Below are 15,966 nucleotides of genomic sequence, written 5' to 3' on the forward strand. Positions count from 1 at the left end.
TTAAACACGACCCCTGGGCCCTCTGGAAGGATTTGCTGCACCAAAACTGGGGAAAACTCTTTGCAGCTCTGTTGGAAATAAGAAAATCCTGATCTGTGAAAATCGGAGTTGGGAATCGTTGTGTGGACAAATAAGGAGTTGGGTCTGGGTGGTGCTCAGAACCTGGAGACTCCCAGGGGGGTTGGAACCTTCTGAAGGTCTCAAATGTCTGAGAGTCAGAATCCTGGAATTCCAGACTGGTTTGGGTGGGAAGGGACCTCAAAGCCCATCCAATCCCACCTCCCACTATCCCAGGTTGCTCCAAGCCCCGTCCAACCTGGCCTTGGACACTCCCAGGGATGGGGCAGCCACAGCTTCTCTGGGCACCCTGTGCCAGGGCCTCCCCACCCTCCCAGGGGAGGAATCCTTCCCAATATGCCCTCTGGCAGTGAGAAGCCATTCCCTGTGTCCCAGGTCCCTCTCTAGCTCTCCTGGAGCCCCTTTAGGCACTGGAAGGGGCTCCAAGGTCTCCCTGGAGCTTCTCTTCTCCAGGTGAGCACCCCCAGCTCTCAGCCTGTCTCCTGTCTCTCTCCAGATCCATCCATACATCTATCTCCATATTCCCTATAAGAGAATTCCCTATTCCAGTTGCATTGTCACAGAATCCCAGAACGGTTTTGGTTGGAAAGGACCTTGAAGCCCATCCACTGCCACCCCCTGCCATGGACACCTCCCACTGTCCCAGGTGGCTCCAAGCCCCGTCCAGCCTGGCCTTGGACACTCCCAGGGCTGGGCTGGTGCTGTTGGGATGATGAGCAGAAATCCCCAATGGCAGCAGCACCTCCTCCCCCTGGGAAAGCCTTGGAGGACCATTGGCTCTTCAGTGCTCCTGAAGTCCAGGCTTCCCATCTTTTAAACCCTAAGCAGGAATTAGGGTTGATTTTCCAAGAGCTTTTTTTTTTCCTCTAAGGAATTTTTCCTTGATTTCCTGGCCCTGCAGAGAATTGAACTCCTTGCCCATCCGAGTTTGGAGTTGAGGTGTTTCCACACTGCGGGAACAGCCAAAGCATCCATGACAAACCTCCCTTTGGATTTCCTTTTCGGGGAAAAAAGGCTTCAAACGGTGGAGCCGCTCCCGGGCTGTTGGCTCTGGTGCTGCCTCCTGTCATGAATGTGTTGTGAGCACAGAGGGAGCCACGAGCCTGATCCCAGAGCCTGATCCCTCCTTCCCGGGGCTGCTCCCGCTCCTTCCCGGGGCTGCTCCCGTCCTCCCGGAGGCGTGGGAGGGAGCAGGGCTGGGGCTTTCCCTGCCCACGAGCTCCAGGGTGATTTTACATCCAGTTATTCCCTCCCGGGAAGGTACATCCACCTCCCGGGGGGGGCAGTGGGATAAAACACTGTCGTCCCACGGCTGCATCAGCCTTGTCACCCGGGAGGCAGCTTTGAGGAGCCTTGGGAAAGGTCCTGCTCGGGATTTCGGGAAGGCTGTGCTGACATCTATCGGCAGCAGCTCCTTCCACGTTTTCCCGCTGTTGTGCCTGTGCCTGAAGGATTCTTATCCGCCAGGATTACGTGTGTAATACTCGGGATTGACCAGGCAGCGTTCCCTGTGCACTTTAAACCAAGAGCAGCCCGATGTGCTCCCAAAGCCTCGTTAAATCCTCGCGCTCCGGAGCCTGATTTTGGTCTTCTTCCAAAGCATCTGCTGTAGAAATCTCTTGGAATGGGGCAGGCATGCAGAATGGGGGAGCACTGGCTCACCCTTGTCTGCAGCCCAAAAGGGGGATGCTTGTTCCTGACGTGAAATATTCAGGGAGTTTGGAATTACGGGAATGAGGGAGCAATGTGCTCTCCTGGGGTGATGGAAGTGCGAGAACCTCGGCTTGGAAATGAGGGGGAAGGGGGACACAGCAAGGGAGGGTAAAGGAATTGTAGAGAACTGGATGAAGTATCCCTTCCTGTGCTGGACTGGGAATTCCAGCGGGAAGATGTTGGCATTCCAGTAGGTAACTCCAGTGAATAACACTCCAGTGTTGTCCCTGCAGCAGATTTTGGGAGGAGCTCTCCCTGCTCTTCCCAATGCTGAGCTTTTTGCACTTCCTCAAGGAGCCCTCTCTGACTGTGCCCAGAGGAGTTGTGGATTCCCCCCCTCTGGAAGTGTTCCAGGCCGGGTTGGATGGGGCTGGGAGCAGCCTGGGACAGTGGGAGGTGCCCTTGGGACGAGATGATCTTTAGGATCCTTTCCAACCCAGACCATTCCAGGGCTCTCTGACCGTGCCCACAGGCTGCCCTTTAAAGGATACTTGAGGTTTCTCAGCCCCGTGGTGGCTCCAACCTCACCAAATTCCACAGCAGCCATTTCCTGGAACACCAGTGATTTGGGGGTTCTCTGGGAGCGTGGCTGGGGTGGAAAGTGCGGAGCTCAGCAGAGCTGCCCCCAGCCCACAGACCTCCAGCCCTTCCCTGCAATTATCCCTCAGCACAGCCCGATCCAGCAATTCCCATCCCTCCCTTTGCCTCCCGGGAGGAAGACGAGTGACAGGAGCTGCTCAGCCCTTCCCCTGGAATCCCAGAGCTTTTTAATTGCTCCGGAGCTGGTTTGGGGAGGTGTCAGAGTGTCACTCAAATCCCTTGGAAGTCTGCAGGGCGTCACTCGGAGGGGGAGAAAACACCAGGCATGGAAGCGGGGAAAGGTGGATCAGGGAAAGGTAGAACAGGAAAAGGTGGATCAGGGAAAAGTGGATTCCACCCACCCAGACAGGGAAGAGCAGCTTTTGCAACAGCAGCTCCCGGGACCACGGGGCCAAATCCCAAAGGATTGGGAAGGGTCCCCTTGCCCTCAGGAGCAGCAGCACCTCAGGGTGATGCTGCTGGGAGAAGGGCTCCCGCTGGATCCCAGGGAGGCCTCTCTGCAGGCTCAGGATGGATCCCAGGGAGGCCTCTCTGCAGGCTCAGGATGGATCCCAGGGAAGCCTCTCTGCAGGCTCAGGATGGATCCCAGGGAAGCCTCTCCTGCAGGCTCAGGATGGATCCCAGGGAAGCCTCTCTGCAGGCTCAGGATGGATCCCAGGGAGGCCTCTCCTGCAGGCTCAGGATGGATCCCAGGGAGGCCTCTCTGCAGGCTCAGGATGGATCCCAGGGAGGCCTCTCTGCAGGCTCAGGATGGATCCCAGGGAGGCCTCTCTGCAGGCTCAGGATGGATCCCAGGGAGGCCCCTCCTGCCGTGGGAGGTGTGGGAATTGCAGGATCCCATCGGTGGCTGTTGGGAGATAAGGGGCCGAGCCCGGGGCGTTTGGCACCTCTCTGTGTTTGCTCAGTGTGCTGAATCAGGACATTTTTGGCGGCATTAGCCGGGAGTGACTCAGTCAATCCTGTTGCTCAGGGTTCAGAGGGCACTGCCTCTCCTTTTCCAGCGGCACCTCACGAATTCCGGGCTTAAAAAAACAACCACCGTTGCAACAGCTCCAGGGTGACTTATCCTGACTTCTCCTCCCCCACGGGGTTTTGCCTCCACCTCGCAGGGATTGTAGGAAACCGAACCTTCCCTTCCCCACCGGCGCTTTGACCGGGCTTGTCCCACACTCCCCTGTCACCGCGGGGTGGGAATCGGCCACCGGGAATTCTGGCTGTGTGTAAGCATGGGGGGTTGCCATGGTTTGGTGACACACCCCCGAAAACTGGGGAAAAAACTCTGGATATCCCCCCCTTCCCTCCTGAGCAGGGTGTCCCAGGCAGCAGATATTCAGATATTTGTGCCTGCAAAGGGTTTATCTCATTTTTGAGGAGACAAATTGGGTCTTGTTCTGTTTTCCTTTAAATTCATATGAGGCTGAATTCCTGCCTGATTCCCAGCATGGAATTTGGGGGTTTTTGGGAAGGGAACAGTAAATCTCCTGTGGCTTTGGAAAGGGAAAGGGATACTTTGGTGGCTTTTAAAGGCTTTAAGGTTTAGACAGGCCTGGTCAAAGCCAGTCTGGAAAATGTTCAGAATCCCAACGTTTTAAACATTTTGGGAATAAAAACAGGTGACTGTCAGGTGCTGGGATCTGAGGCAGCTGAGCAGAGAGTCCTAAGTGACTTAGGTGTGCAACATTCCATGGAGATGTCTGCTCTTCCCATAGGGGTTCTCCTTTGGTGTCTCTCAAATCCGATCCCAGTGCTGGGACTGCTGGGATGCTCATCCCATGTTCCAGCCTCTGGGCTGCTGCTTGTCCTCTTCCCTTTGGGTAACCTGGCAGGGGAAAAACTTTGGGATGAATCTGCAGATGGCTGTGGAAAAGTCCTGGCTGGCCTGGGAAGCAGAGGGATTTCCTTTTTCCTGCTCTGGTTTTGCTTCCAATTGAAAGGGAAGGATTTGGGGATTTGTCACACAGGTTTGGGGATGGACCTTGGGGTGGTGGAGGCAATCCCTCAGCCGGGGTGGATGATGCCAGGGGAGGGATCGGGGGTCCAGTTTGGAACTGAGGTTTTAAGTCTCTGCCAGATTAAAAGCTGGACTAGTAAGTAAAGCCAGGCTGGAAAACAGCCTCTGGCACAGAGACACAAAACTCCCGGGGAACAGGATGGAACCCCACGGAGGAACAACTCCATGGGCAGGACAGGACTGTCCTGCCTTGGGAAAACATGTCCAAGGCAGGGTTGGACCAGGCTTGGAGCAACCCGGGATGGTGGAAAGTTCCACCTGTGGCAGGGGTTGGGACTAGATGAGCTTGAAGGTCCCTCCAACCCAAACCATTCCATGATTCCTGCCCTCGGACCTTTGGGGTGCAGCTCGAGGGCGGCTTTGGAACCTGGGACCTCAAATCCCTTTGCATTTGAAATTCATGGGCTGCTGGACCAGCTCCCTTTAATTCCTTGGCTTTGGAATTGGAAACATGGCTTTGTTTATCCGGGTATTTCATGGAAATCCGGTCGGATGGTGGTGATCAGCCCCTGGAGTTGTCTCTTGCTGGAGCTGAGGTGGCTGGAAAAACCCATCAAATCCAGCAAAACCAGCCCCTAGTTGTGGCTCTTGTCTCACCTCTCTCCAGAAATAAAACTCCCCACTATTTGTCTCCCATACACAACTCTTCCCATGTTTTACCCTTCCCCCCTTGGCACTGCTCCAGCGCAGTATTCCCCCAAACCCCATGGATCTGAGCCAATCCTTCCCCCTGGATAATCCCATCACCCATTTCATTGCCCTTTGTATTTCAAGCTCCTCTTGGTGCTCGTTTGTGGAGTCTCCCCGGGCTGCACCCACCAGAGGTGAAAGGCTGGTCTGGAAATCCGTGCTCCACGTGCCCTCCCAGCCGGGCTCTCCCTTTGTGTCCGTTAATCCCGGCGCGTGCTGCTCCGGCAGGATTACAGGGCCGGATCAATGGGCTTTGGGAACTGCTGAGAAGGGCAGATCCTGCCCGGATAAAACACCCCAAGCTCGTGTGGGGAGCCACCAGAGCCTGGCATGGCTCTTCCAAACATCCGTGGGAGCCGGAGGTCCCTGGTTGGTTGGGTTTCCTTGGCTTTGTGAGCCAGGAAAATCCATCAGCTGGGGGAGAAGTTGATTGGAGCAGCTCTTAAGTGGCTGAAAGAGCACCAGGAGCTGTGGGGAGATAGAGGGAGTTCGTGTGCTGCACCCTCTGCCTGCTGGGATCTCTGTCCCCAGGGAAGGATAACCTGGATGTTGGGCTGGGTGCTGTGCTGGGGGTGTGGAATTGGAAACAGCCCTTTTGGAGCAGTGGGAACCGGGACAATGAACCAGCGAGGTTCTGCTCCCTGGGCCATCCCCATCCCGGTCCCGGAGTGGGAGGAGCCCTCCCGTGTCAGGTGTTCTGGGAGCCTTGGAAAGGCCACTCCCACATCCTCCCAAGGGCCTGGACTTTGAGCAGGTCCTGTTGGGGCCCCTTTGATGTCCCGGTGGGGCCCCTTTGATGTCCCCGTGCCCTGTTCTCCACATACCTGAGGCCTGAGCTCACAAAGCTTCCGGCGCCTTCCGGCCTCGCTCCGGCTCCCTCGGGAGTCCTGCCCTTCCCAAGGACCTTGGCAGCAGCTCTCCCCTGCTTTAGGGATAAACACTGTGAATTCTGCAATTTTCCACGTGTTTTGCTTCAACGCCAGATCCCTGGAGATGCTCCTGGTGCACCTCATTTGCAGGGAGCATCCAGAGGTATCCCGTGGGTATCCAGGTTGTTCGGCTGGAAGAGGCTTTGAGAGGCCAACGCTTCTTTGACTTGTAAAATTCTGCCTTTTCTTGCACTGCAGAACCGAAACTCGGCTCATTTACATCCGGACAATGGCCCAGAACAGGCAAAGCTTCCTGAAAAACCGGGGCTGGCCCTGCCCTGGGCTGTGTGCAGGGCCTGACTCACCAGAGCCGGTCCCTGCTCAGCCGGGGTGACTCTCAGGTCACTGCACCATCCCAGACCTTTCTGAGTGATGTGCCAGTGTTTCTCCATCCTGGGATTACTCCAGCTGCCCCTTTTTGTTTCAAAATCACCCATTTTAAGCCCAGCTCCTCGTGGCATCCCCGAGGGAATTGCCCGGTTTCCCCACAGCGGGTGGAAACGTTTCTGGCCATTCCATTCGTGATGCCAAGCTTGGGAGAACGACTGTGCACTTCCAGGGAAATACTCGGGCTGGGAACCTGCTGGTGTGGGTGACTTGCACACACAGCAAGCCAGGAAAACTGGAATTTGGGAACAAAGAGTAAGCAAGTGTGACCCTCTGTGGCACTCTCGACCTCACAGGGACCTTGGCACAGCTCTGGCCACACTCTCTTTGTGACCCAGCACAGGAATTGTCTCCTGCACAGCTTTATTCCCGTTTTTCCCTTATATCCATGTCCCTGAGAGCAGCAGAGTGCTTTGTCCCTCGGGAAGGGTTCAGGGACACCGTGGCCATCTCGCTGTGTCAGGCCAGGGGTTGCTTTTTGCCAGGCTCTTCCCACCCCCCACCTGGAACCCATGGAATTCTTCCCTCCGCTGTAACATCCCAAAATAGCTGCTCTGGTTTCTTTTAAAAATAGTCTGTTCTGTGTCATTCCCTGCTAAAAATGTGCCCCTGAGTCTCATGGGGACATGGCAGGGGACAGAGGGTCCGTCGGCCTTTTCGGGAGAGGGGACGGTGGCACCGTGGCCACGTGCCCTGGAGCCGCCCCGTTCCCAGAGCTGGGCACCCTGCCATGGATTTGGGATGATGTGTTCAGGAATATTTGGAAAGAGTGACTGTGGAGGTGGAGGAATGTGCCTGGTGCTGATGACCAATGTGGGAATGAGGATGCTCTGAGTCCACCCGGGCTGGAGAGGCTTTGCCTTTTCCTGGGAAGCAATTCAACAGCTCCTGCACATCCAGGGAGTGACACAGCACCTCTGGCTCCTGGGACAGACAGGGGTTGGGTTTTTGCAGTGGATTGGGGCTGATTTCCTGACTTAAATTCAAAGGGATCTGATCCTTCTGTAGCTGCCCTTGCCAAGGGGCTCTTGGCACTGAAGCTGCTCCTGCTCCGAGAGGTTTGGGATCATAAAATCCCGGATGGTTTGGGTTGGGAGGACCTTAAAGATCATCTCATTCCAACCACCTACTGTGGGCAGGGACACCTTCCACTGGAATCACAGAATCCCAGGATGCTTTGGGTTGGAAGGGACCTTAAAGCCCATCCAGTGCCACCCCCTGCCATGGGCAGGGACACCTTCCACCAGCCCAGGTTGCTCCAAGCCCCGTCCAACCTGGCCTTGGACACTTCCAGGGATGGGGCAGCCACAGCTTCTCTGGGCAACCTGTGCCAGGGCCTCACCACCCTCACAGGGGAGGATTCCTTCCCAATCTCCCATCTAACCCTGCCCTCTGGCAGTGGGAAGCCATTCCCTTGTCCTGTCACTCCATCCCTTGTCCAAGGCAGTGCCTCCATTTTCACCCAAAGTTCAGGGATTAATCCTGCAGAAACGGGGTTCAGTGTGTGCTGCCCTCGTGAGCTCCCAGATATCTGCCACGATGCCTTGGAATTGCTATTCCTTCCCCCTCCTTCCTCGGGGAGAGCAGTCAGTAGGTATTTGAGGTAATTATTGCTTTTATTCAGTGCTAAAGCAATAATTTGAAGGGATACAGTGGAAAACCAGCAATTTCCTGCCAGTGAGTGACAGATGTTTTGAGATGTGCTTTCAGTCTCCTACTAATTATGCTGACACAAATTGGCAGGAGTTTTCTTCCCAGGCTCCCAGCTCTAATTTTCCCTCTTTTTTCCCCCCTTTATTTTCATTTTTCTGCGAGGTGGAGTCTCCGTGTTGCGACGCTCCGGGAGGAAACGCCGCGGAGTCGGGGGCTGCTGTTCAGACATGGCTTTCCTAACCCTGCCCTTCTCCATCCCTGCCAGGTTCCTACCCCTCCCCCAAGGCTGGGGCCACCCTGGTGGTCTACAAGGATCTGCTGGTGCTTTTTGGGGGGTGGACCCGGCCCAGCCCTTACCCCCTGCACCAGCCCGAGAGGTTCTTCGATGAGATCCACACCTACTCACCCTCCAAAAACTGGTAAGGGCAGGCTTTGATCCCGGAGCAATGTGCCTGGAATGCAGCTGGGGGAACTCCTGGGAAGCTGGGCATGCTCCTGGTGTCCCAGGGGTATCTCTAAAGCTCTTTCTGAAGCAAAAGCAAAGCCACAACCCAGCAGTGGAGCCAAGGACAGGACACACTCAGGGACCTCCTGGGTGCTGATTGCTGCCACAGGGCTCTTGATTTGTACTTAAAATATTCCAGGCTCCCTGAGCATCCCAATCCAGGTTTCCCACCTGGATGTTTCAGTGTTTAATCACACTGGCTGTGAGCAGGGAGGTGGTTCTGAGATAAGCTTTAACTGCTGGAGGTCTTGTTTTTAGTCATGATCCAAACTCAGCTCCCTCAGGGAGCTGGGAGAAAGCAGGTTTCTCCATCATTTTATAAATCCCTGCCTCTACAGCTCCTGGATGGAGCATCCAGTGCCCATGGAGCTGGCAGGAATTTTCCTGTTCCCTTTCAGCACCATTTAGCTGATTTTAGACCCAGCTTTGCCACCGATCCTGCGTGTGAGAAAGCAGCAGAGGCTGTATCCAAGGGATCATTCCTGCTCCTCTCCCACTGAGAACTTTCCATCCTCCCAAGTATCAATTATCCAGGGCACTTTGGTTGTTACAACTCTGTAATTAAACTCCCTGGAAAGAATTCGGGGCAAACTTAATTGGAAGGGGGGATATTCCCACCTTGGCCACGGGACTGGCTCATGCCTTGAAAATGTTTAGCACATTGGATTTCTAATTAGTTTCGTTATTATTTGGACACTCGGAGGTTTTCCTGGTGGTTTTCCTCTGGAACATGTTCTTTGCCGGCCCCTGGGATTTTTTGTTTGCTGTTCATCCAGTGTTTTCCTTTCCCTCCCAATGGTGAACGTCTTCCTGCCTCTTTCCCAGGTGGAATTGCATCATGACCACCCACGGCCCCCCTCCCATGGCAGGACATTCCTCCTGTGTCATCGAGGACAAGATGATTGTTTTTGGGGGATCTCTTGGATCTCGGCAGATGTGAGTTGGGATGAGCCAGCGGGTGTTGGGATGTCCCGGGATAGCTCCTGGTGTTTCAGAAGGAATTCTCCCCAGGATTTCACTGCTGCCTTAGCACACCTCCTGTGGCAAATCCCAAGGCTCCAGCCTGCCAAAAACCCCGTGTGCCCTGAGCCTGTGCCCTGGGCAGAGCTCCCAGGCCCCGGCTGTGCCTCATCCCTTTGTCTCGTCCCTGCAGGAGCAACGACGTGTGGGTGCTGGATCTGGAGCAGTGGGCCTGGTCCAAGCCCAGCATCTCAGGGCCCAGCCCTCACCCACGGGGGGGCCAGTCCCAGGTGAGAGAGACCGGGCTCAGCTTCCCTTCCCGCTGCCAGGCAGCTCTGCCCGGCTCATTCCCAAGTTATCCGAGGATCCCCTGCCCGCCGGGCCCTCCCTTTCCCTCCCTGTTCCTGATCTCTGGGCGTGACTCAGAGCTCTGCTGCACATTTGTAGAACACAAATTGCTGCTCTCACCCCAGGCCCGTGCCCTGGGGCGGCTCAGATCAGGGCAGAGTTAGCACAGGGTGGTTTGGCTCGGGGCCCTTGTGGCTGCTCCGCTCTCCCGATCCCAGGATCCAGTGGCTCTGGACTGTTCCCGCTCCGAGCACGGGCTGGCAGCGCCTGTTTGATTGCTGCCCGGGGCAGGAGCTCATGGGTGTCACCTGGCTTGGTGCAGGTGTCTCCATCCCTGCCTTCCCAGTGATTCCCAGTGTGGCTCGTCCCACCAGGGCACCCAGCAGAGACGGGCTGTGCTCCAACGTGCCTCATCCATTGGGAAAAGAGCCCGAGGGAATATCTCGCCCACCAGCAGCACTCACAGACGCTGCTGCCAGCACCTGCCTCCCAAACAATCCTCCCACCTTCCCACTCCTTTGGAGAGGGGTGTTGAGGCCCCTGTGCCTCAGCTCAGCTTTGGGAAGGGAGATTTCTCTCCCGGGTGAGAGGAGCTGGTTTGGGCCGAGGCCGTGGGATGAACCCTCCGTCCTGCTCTGCCCCAGGCCCGGCAGAACCGGCTCTCCATCCCCGCTCCAGAGCCCAGCCCGGGGCAGGCAGGATCCAGCAGCGCCCGTGCAGCTGAGAACCTGCTCTGTGTGCCCTGGGAGGCCTGGCAGGAGCCCTGACCCTGCTCTTTGCCCTGCAGATCGTCCTGGACAACGAAACCATCCTCATCCTGGGGGGCTGCGGGGGCCCCAACGCCGTGAGTACCTGGGGGAGCAGGGACACGGCACCGGGAGCCCTGGGGGATGCATTTGGGGGCAGGAGGGGACCAAGGGGCATCTTATCCCTCATATCCGGGCGCCCACGCGGGAGATTTTCCAGAGAAGCTGTTTAGGTGTTGCTAGAGCTGCTTTAATTAAGGGAAAAACCCCGAGGCGCTCTCCGAGCAGCTCATTGAGCCTTGGAAGGATGAGCCCTGACTTTGGACTGGGATAGGAGATGGAAATGAAGGGATTTATCCGTGGCCATGGTGAGGTGTGGTCACTCCCAGGCAGTCAGCTCCTGATTTGGGTCACCATTCCCTTTCCACAGGAACAAATCCTCCCACCAGCATCCTGATGGGATGGATGATCTCAGCAGCAAAGGGGGCTCCTAAATCCCAGCCTGGGCTCCTAATTCTCAACCTGGGCTCCTGAGTCTCTCCCCAGGCTCCTAACCGTGCCCCCTTCCCTCGCAGCTCTTCAAGGACGCGTGGCTGCTGCACATGCAGGCCAACCCCTGGACGTGGCAGCCGCTCAAGGTGGAGAACGAGGACCACGGAGCGCCGGAGCTGTGGTGCCATCCTGCCTGCAGGGTACGGGCACGGCGGGGTCCCTGCCCCCACACAGCCCTCATCCTGCTGCCCTTGGGGCACATTCCCTGGCCACAGGAACAAAGCACCGATCCCACCCACCATCATCCTGGGGGTGTGATCTCAGCAGCAAAGTGGGCTCCTAAATCTGAACGCAGGCTCCTAAATCTGAACCCAGGCTCCTAAATCTGAACCTGGGCTCCTAAATCCCAGCCCGGGCTCCTAAATCTGAACCCAGGCTCCTAAATCCCAACCCAGGCTCCTAAATCCCAACCTGAACTCCTTAATCTCACACTGGGCTCCTGAATCTCAGCCTGGGCTCCTGGGCTCCCAGATCCCAACCCAGACTCCTAAATCTCAAACTGGGCTCCTGAATCTCAGCCCAAGCTCCTGAGTCCCAACCCGGGTTCCTAAATCCCAATGCTGGCTCCTAAATCCCAACCCAGACTCCAAAATCTGAACCCAGGCTCCTAAATCCCAACACAGGCTCCAAAATCTGAACCTGGGCTCCTGAATCCCAACACAGGCTCCAAAATCTGAACCTGGGCTCCTGAATCCCGCCCCGTGCTCCCTGCCCAGCCCGCTCCCCAGCCCCTGGCTTCCCGGTGTGGGGGCTCCTCGCGGTGTCGTGACCCGTCTCCTCTCTCGGCAGGTGGGGCAGTGTGTGGTGGTGTTCAGCCAAGCCCCCAGCGGGAGGGCCCCGCTCAGCCCCAGCCTCAACTCGCGCCCGTCGCCCATCAGTGCCACGCCGCCCGCCCTGGTGCCGGAGTCGCGGGAATACCGCTCGCAGTCCCCGGTGAGGAGCACGGACGAGGCTCCCTGCGTGAACGGCCGCTGGGGCACCCTGCGCCCGCGGGCACAGCGGCACACGCCGGCGGGCTCCCGCGAGGGCAGCCTGTCCCCGGCCAGGGGGGACGGCTCCCCCGTGCTCAACGGGGACGGCGCGTCCCCCGGAGCCCCCCCGGACAGCCCGGGGCAGGCGCTGTCCCCCGGCACCCCCTCGGCCGCCGAGGGCCTCGACCCGCGCGTGGGGCCGGGGCCGCGCCGGGGCTCGCTGCCGGAGCACGGGGAGCTGCGCCTGGGCGCCGCCGAGCCGGGCTGGGAGCACAAGGCCCTGGACGGCGCCGAGGGCAGGACGGCGGGCGCGCGGATCCCCCCCGAGCACACCAACGGCCTGCACAGCCCCCCGCCCGCGCCCGGCTCCCTGCCCCTGTCCCCCGGCTCCCTGCCCGTGTCCCCCGGCGCGCTCCGCCGCAGCCTGGAGGCCGTCAAGGCCTTGGCCTCCAAAGCCGCCTCGGCCTCCTCGGCGCTCAGTCCCCCCCCGGCGTCGTCCCCGGGCTCCCCCGGCGCGGAGCCGGCGCGGGCGGGCGCGGCCCAGGGGGACGGGCACTCCCTGCCGCCCATCGCCCGGCGCCTCGGCCACCACCCGCCCCAGTCCCTGAACGTGGGCAAGCCCCTGTACCAGAGCATGAACTGCAAGCCCATGCAGATGTACGTGCTGGACATTAAGGACACCAAGGAGCGGGGCAGGGTCAAGTGGAAAGTGTTCAACAGCAGCTCCGTGGTGGGACCCCCCGAGACCAGCCTGCACACGGTGGTGCAGGGCAGGGGTGAGCTCATCATCTTCGGCGGCCTCATGGACAGGAAACAGAACGTCAAATACTACCCCAAAACAAATGCCTTGTACTTTGTGCGAGCAAAGAGATAATGCGGCCCCAGCCCGCCGCCACCCCCGTCCTCCCCCTTCCCGCGGCTCTTCCCGGTCCTTCCCGGCCCCCGTCCCGTCACACAGCGACCAAACTGTGAATTAGGGAGCAGGAAACCAATAAAAGTCCGAGCAAAGCCTCCAGTGCTGCCCAGTCAGACCCCAGTGAAGCCAGTGGCGGAAGGACCCCAGGGATTTGGGGTGGATGGAATTCTGCCATCCGGGACCCCCAGAAGGTTGATTTTCTGAGGGTTTGGGAGGCTTCGTCCCTCCAAAACCCCTCCAGAGCTCCTTGAGAGCCTCATGGGGTTTGAGTGAACCTGGTTTTGTAGGAACGACCCAAACTCTGGCAGGCAGGAGGAAGGAGCCAGGTGAATTCCACGCCTGGCTCCCTCAGGAGAACAGCAGCAATATCCCGCTGGGAATGCCCAGCGCTGGGAAATCCTGCTCGACACAAACACGATGCCTTTTTTTTTGCCTCACCTGCCGCTCTCGCCCCTGTCCTTGGGCAGGGCCAAAACAAGGAGGAAAGGACAGGATTTTGTGTCAGAATGCCAAATATATTGATTGTTCCCATCCCTCCTCTCCCTGCCGTGCTGGATCAGGCTTCGGGATCGGCCCCAATCCCATCTGATCACTTATCTCCCCAAAATGGAGACATTTGGCTGCCAATTCCCCTCTGGACTTCAAGGATTCATTTCACTCGACATCCCAAACCCGTTCAAGGCCAAACCAGCCCCTTGGAGCCTGGGAACAGGGTGGGTTTTCCAGGGAAAAGGATGGATATTGGTGAATTTGAGGGCGTGAGCAGCCTCTGCAGCAACTTCACCTCATCTTTGCACGTGCCTCCTTCCACAAGGATTCCGTTCAAATCCCAAGGGATTGAACCTGTGCGTCCTTCTGGGACAACCCCCGTCCTTCCCTTTCCCCTCCGGGGGGTGGGAAAAACAGGTGGATTCTGCCAGGTTTTGGTCAACAACCTCCAGGACCCCGAAAACAGGGAGCCCTCCCCACGCCGGCAGCGCCATGATGTGGTCCCTCCTTCCCGGGATTTTTGTTTCCCCCCATTCCCACTGAGCTTTTTGCCGGTCGGAGCCTTAAATCCCATCCCAGCCGTGTGGGGATGGGGAGGGATTTGCTTCACCCTGTTGCCACCTCTGTAAATAAACCCCTGGTCCAACCCGACCTCTCCTGTCCATCCCAAAATGATTTGTCCCAAGGGAAAAGCAAAATTGTCCCTGTCCCAAAAAAACCAGAAACCTCAGGAGCACCAAGGGTGAGCTGTGAAATATTCCCTCTAGGAAGGCGGTCGGGGCTTCGGCAGCGATTCCCACCCCCCTTTGCATGTTTTTGGTCATCCATCCCAAAAAAAGAAAGGGATGGATGGAGCGTTGATTCCTTCTCCCTACGCGGGGCACCCCTGGAGGGGTGTTTTCCCGACGTTTACATCCTGAAAATCCCACCAAGCCGGGGCCGTCCCTGCTCCACCCCCGCCATGGAAACGCATGTTCTGTGCCCTTAACGAGGAATTCCTCCCAAACTTTGATCCCTGGATCCCCCGGGAGCCGCTGGTGCTGTGAGCGAGGTGCCCCCCCCGCGACTCAGGTGTCCCCCCCGCCGTCATTCCCGACTGCAGGAACGGGAAGCGATTCCGGTGATATTTAAAACCTTCTGTACATTTTTGGGGGGTTCGTGGGGGTCCCTCCCCCCCAATCCCAAGGAATTTTTAGCGGTTTAACAAATAAAAAAAAAAGGAAAAGAAATGGATGGTCAGTGATTTCAGGGAGGGAATGACACGGAGGGGAATTCCCTGCTGCCATTCCCAAAAGTTTGGGGGTGAAAAAGGGAGAATGTGGGGTCTTTGGGGGTGAAAAAAGGGGAATATGTGTCCCAGGAGCAATGGGGGGGAAGGGAGGCAACAGGGTTGGGGGTTCAGGAAAAGGGGGGAGTGCTGGGAACCAGGGATCCCAAAGCTTGTCAGGGATGGAAATTGGGAATGGGGACCCCAAAGCTCACTGGGGTTGGAAACTGGGGACCCCAAAGCCTGCTGGAGGTGGGAATTGGGGCCCCCAAGTCTTGTTGGGGATGGAAACAGGATGGGAGCCCCAAAGCCTGCCAGAGTTGGGAACTGGGGGGGCCCTCAGCCCTGTTAGAGGTGGGAATTGGGGATGGGGACCACAATTCCTGGGAGAACTGGGAACTCGGGCCCCCAAAGCCTGCCAGGGCTGGGAATTGGGGATGGGGACCCTAAAACCTGCTGGGGCTGGAAACTGCAGATCCCAAACCCTGCCAGTGTGGGGGATTTTAGACCCCACAGCATTCCAGGGTCAGTAATTAGGGAGGAGGACTCCAAAGCCTGGGAGAATTGGGGACCCCAAAGCCTGTTGGGGCTGGGAATTGGGGATGGGGATCCCAAAATCTGTTGGGGCTGGAATTTGGGAGCTGGGGATCCTAAAGCCTGTCAGGGCTGAGATTTGGGGATGGGAACCCCAAAGTCTGCCAGTGTTTGGAATTAGTGACCCCAAAGCCTGTTGGGATTGGAAACTGGGGATGGAACTCCAAAGTCTGCTGGATCTGGGAACTGGGGACTCAAAAACCTGTCAGGGCTGGGAATTGGGGATCCCAAAGCCGGGGGGAGGGCTGGAATTTGGGACCCCAAAGCCTGTCGGGGCTGGAATTTGGGGATGAGGATCCCAAACTGGGCAGTGTTGGGAACTGCGGATCCCGAAGCAGGGCCGGGGGCTCTGCACGCGCCGCCCCGGCCCATCCCCGGCGCATGCGCGGTGACGGGGGCGTGGTCTCGCTCTAGCCACGCCCTTTGTGTGACGTCACGCGGAAGCGGCGGTGAGCGGAGGGGCCGCGTCTTAAAGGGACCGCGCCGGGAAATTGGGGGGGTGGCGACACAAACTGGGGGGGCTCGGGGGGCACAGAGCGCGGGGAGGGAGAGGGGGG

The 15,966-nt window shown here is 57.9% G+C and overlaps 1 protein-coding gene across 2 annotated transcripts in view; it reads left to right on the plus strand.

The window, feature by feature from the left end:
• FBXO42 (F-box protein 42) overlaps positions 1–13,590 on the plus strand; it is a 45,719-nt gene extending 32,129 nt beyond the window's left edge. For both annotated transcript variants that reach the window (XM_027711364.2, XM_039385591.1), the window contains exons 5-10: positions 8,327–8,480; positions 9,392–9,502; positions 9,720–9,816; positions 10,662–10,718; positions 11,196–11,312; positions 11,962–13,590. In XM_027711364.2, the coding sequence (XP_027567165.2) occupies positions 8,327–8,480; positions 9,392–9,502; positions 9,720–9,816; positions 10,662–10,718; positions 11,196–11,312; positions 11,962–13,017 (1,592 nt within the window). In that variant the 3' untranslated portion in view covers positions 13,018–13,590. The remainder of the gene's footprint in view (positions 1–8,326; positions 8,481–9,391; positions 9,503–9,719; positions 9,817–10,661; positions 10,719–11,195; positions 11,313–11,961) is intronic.
• Positions 13,591–15,966: the final 2,376 nt, after the last annotated feature.

The sequence above is a fragment of the Pipra filicauda genome, unplaced genomic scaffold, assembly GCF_003945595.2.
Source record: "Pipra filicauda isolate LSUMZ 115617 unplaced genomic scaffold, ASM394559v2 scaffold421_size600610_pilon, whole genome shotgun sequence".
In the NCBI taxonomy this organism is placed as follows: domain Eukaryota; kingdom Metazoa; phylum Chordata; class Aves; order Passeriformes; family Pipridae; genus Pipra; species Pipra filicauda.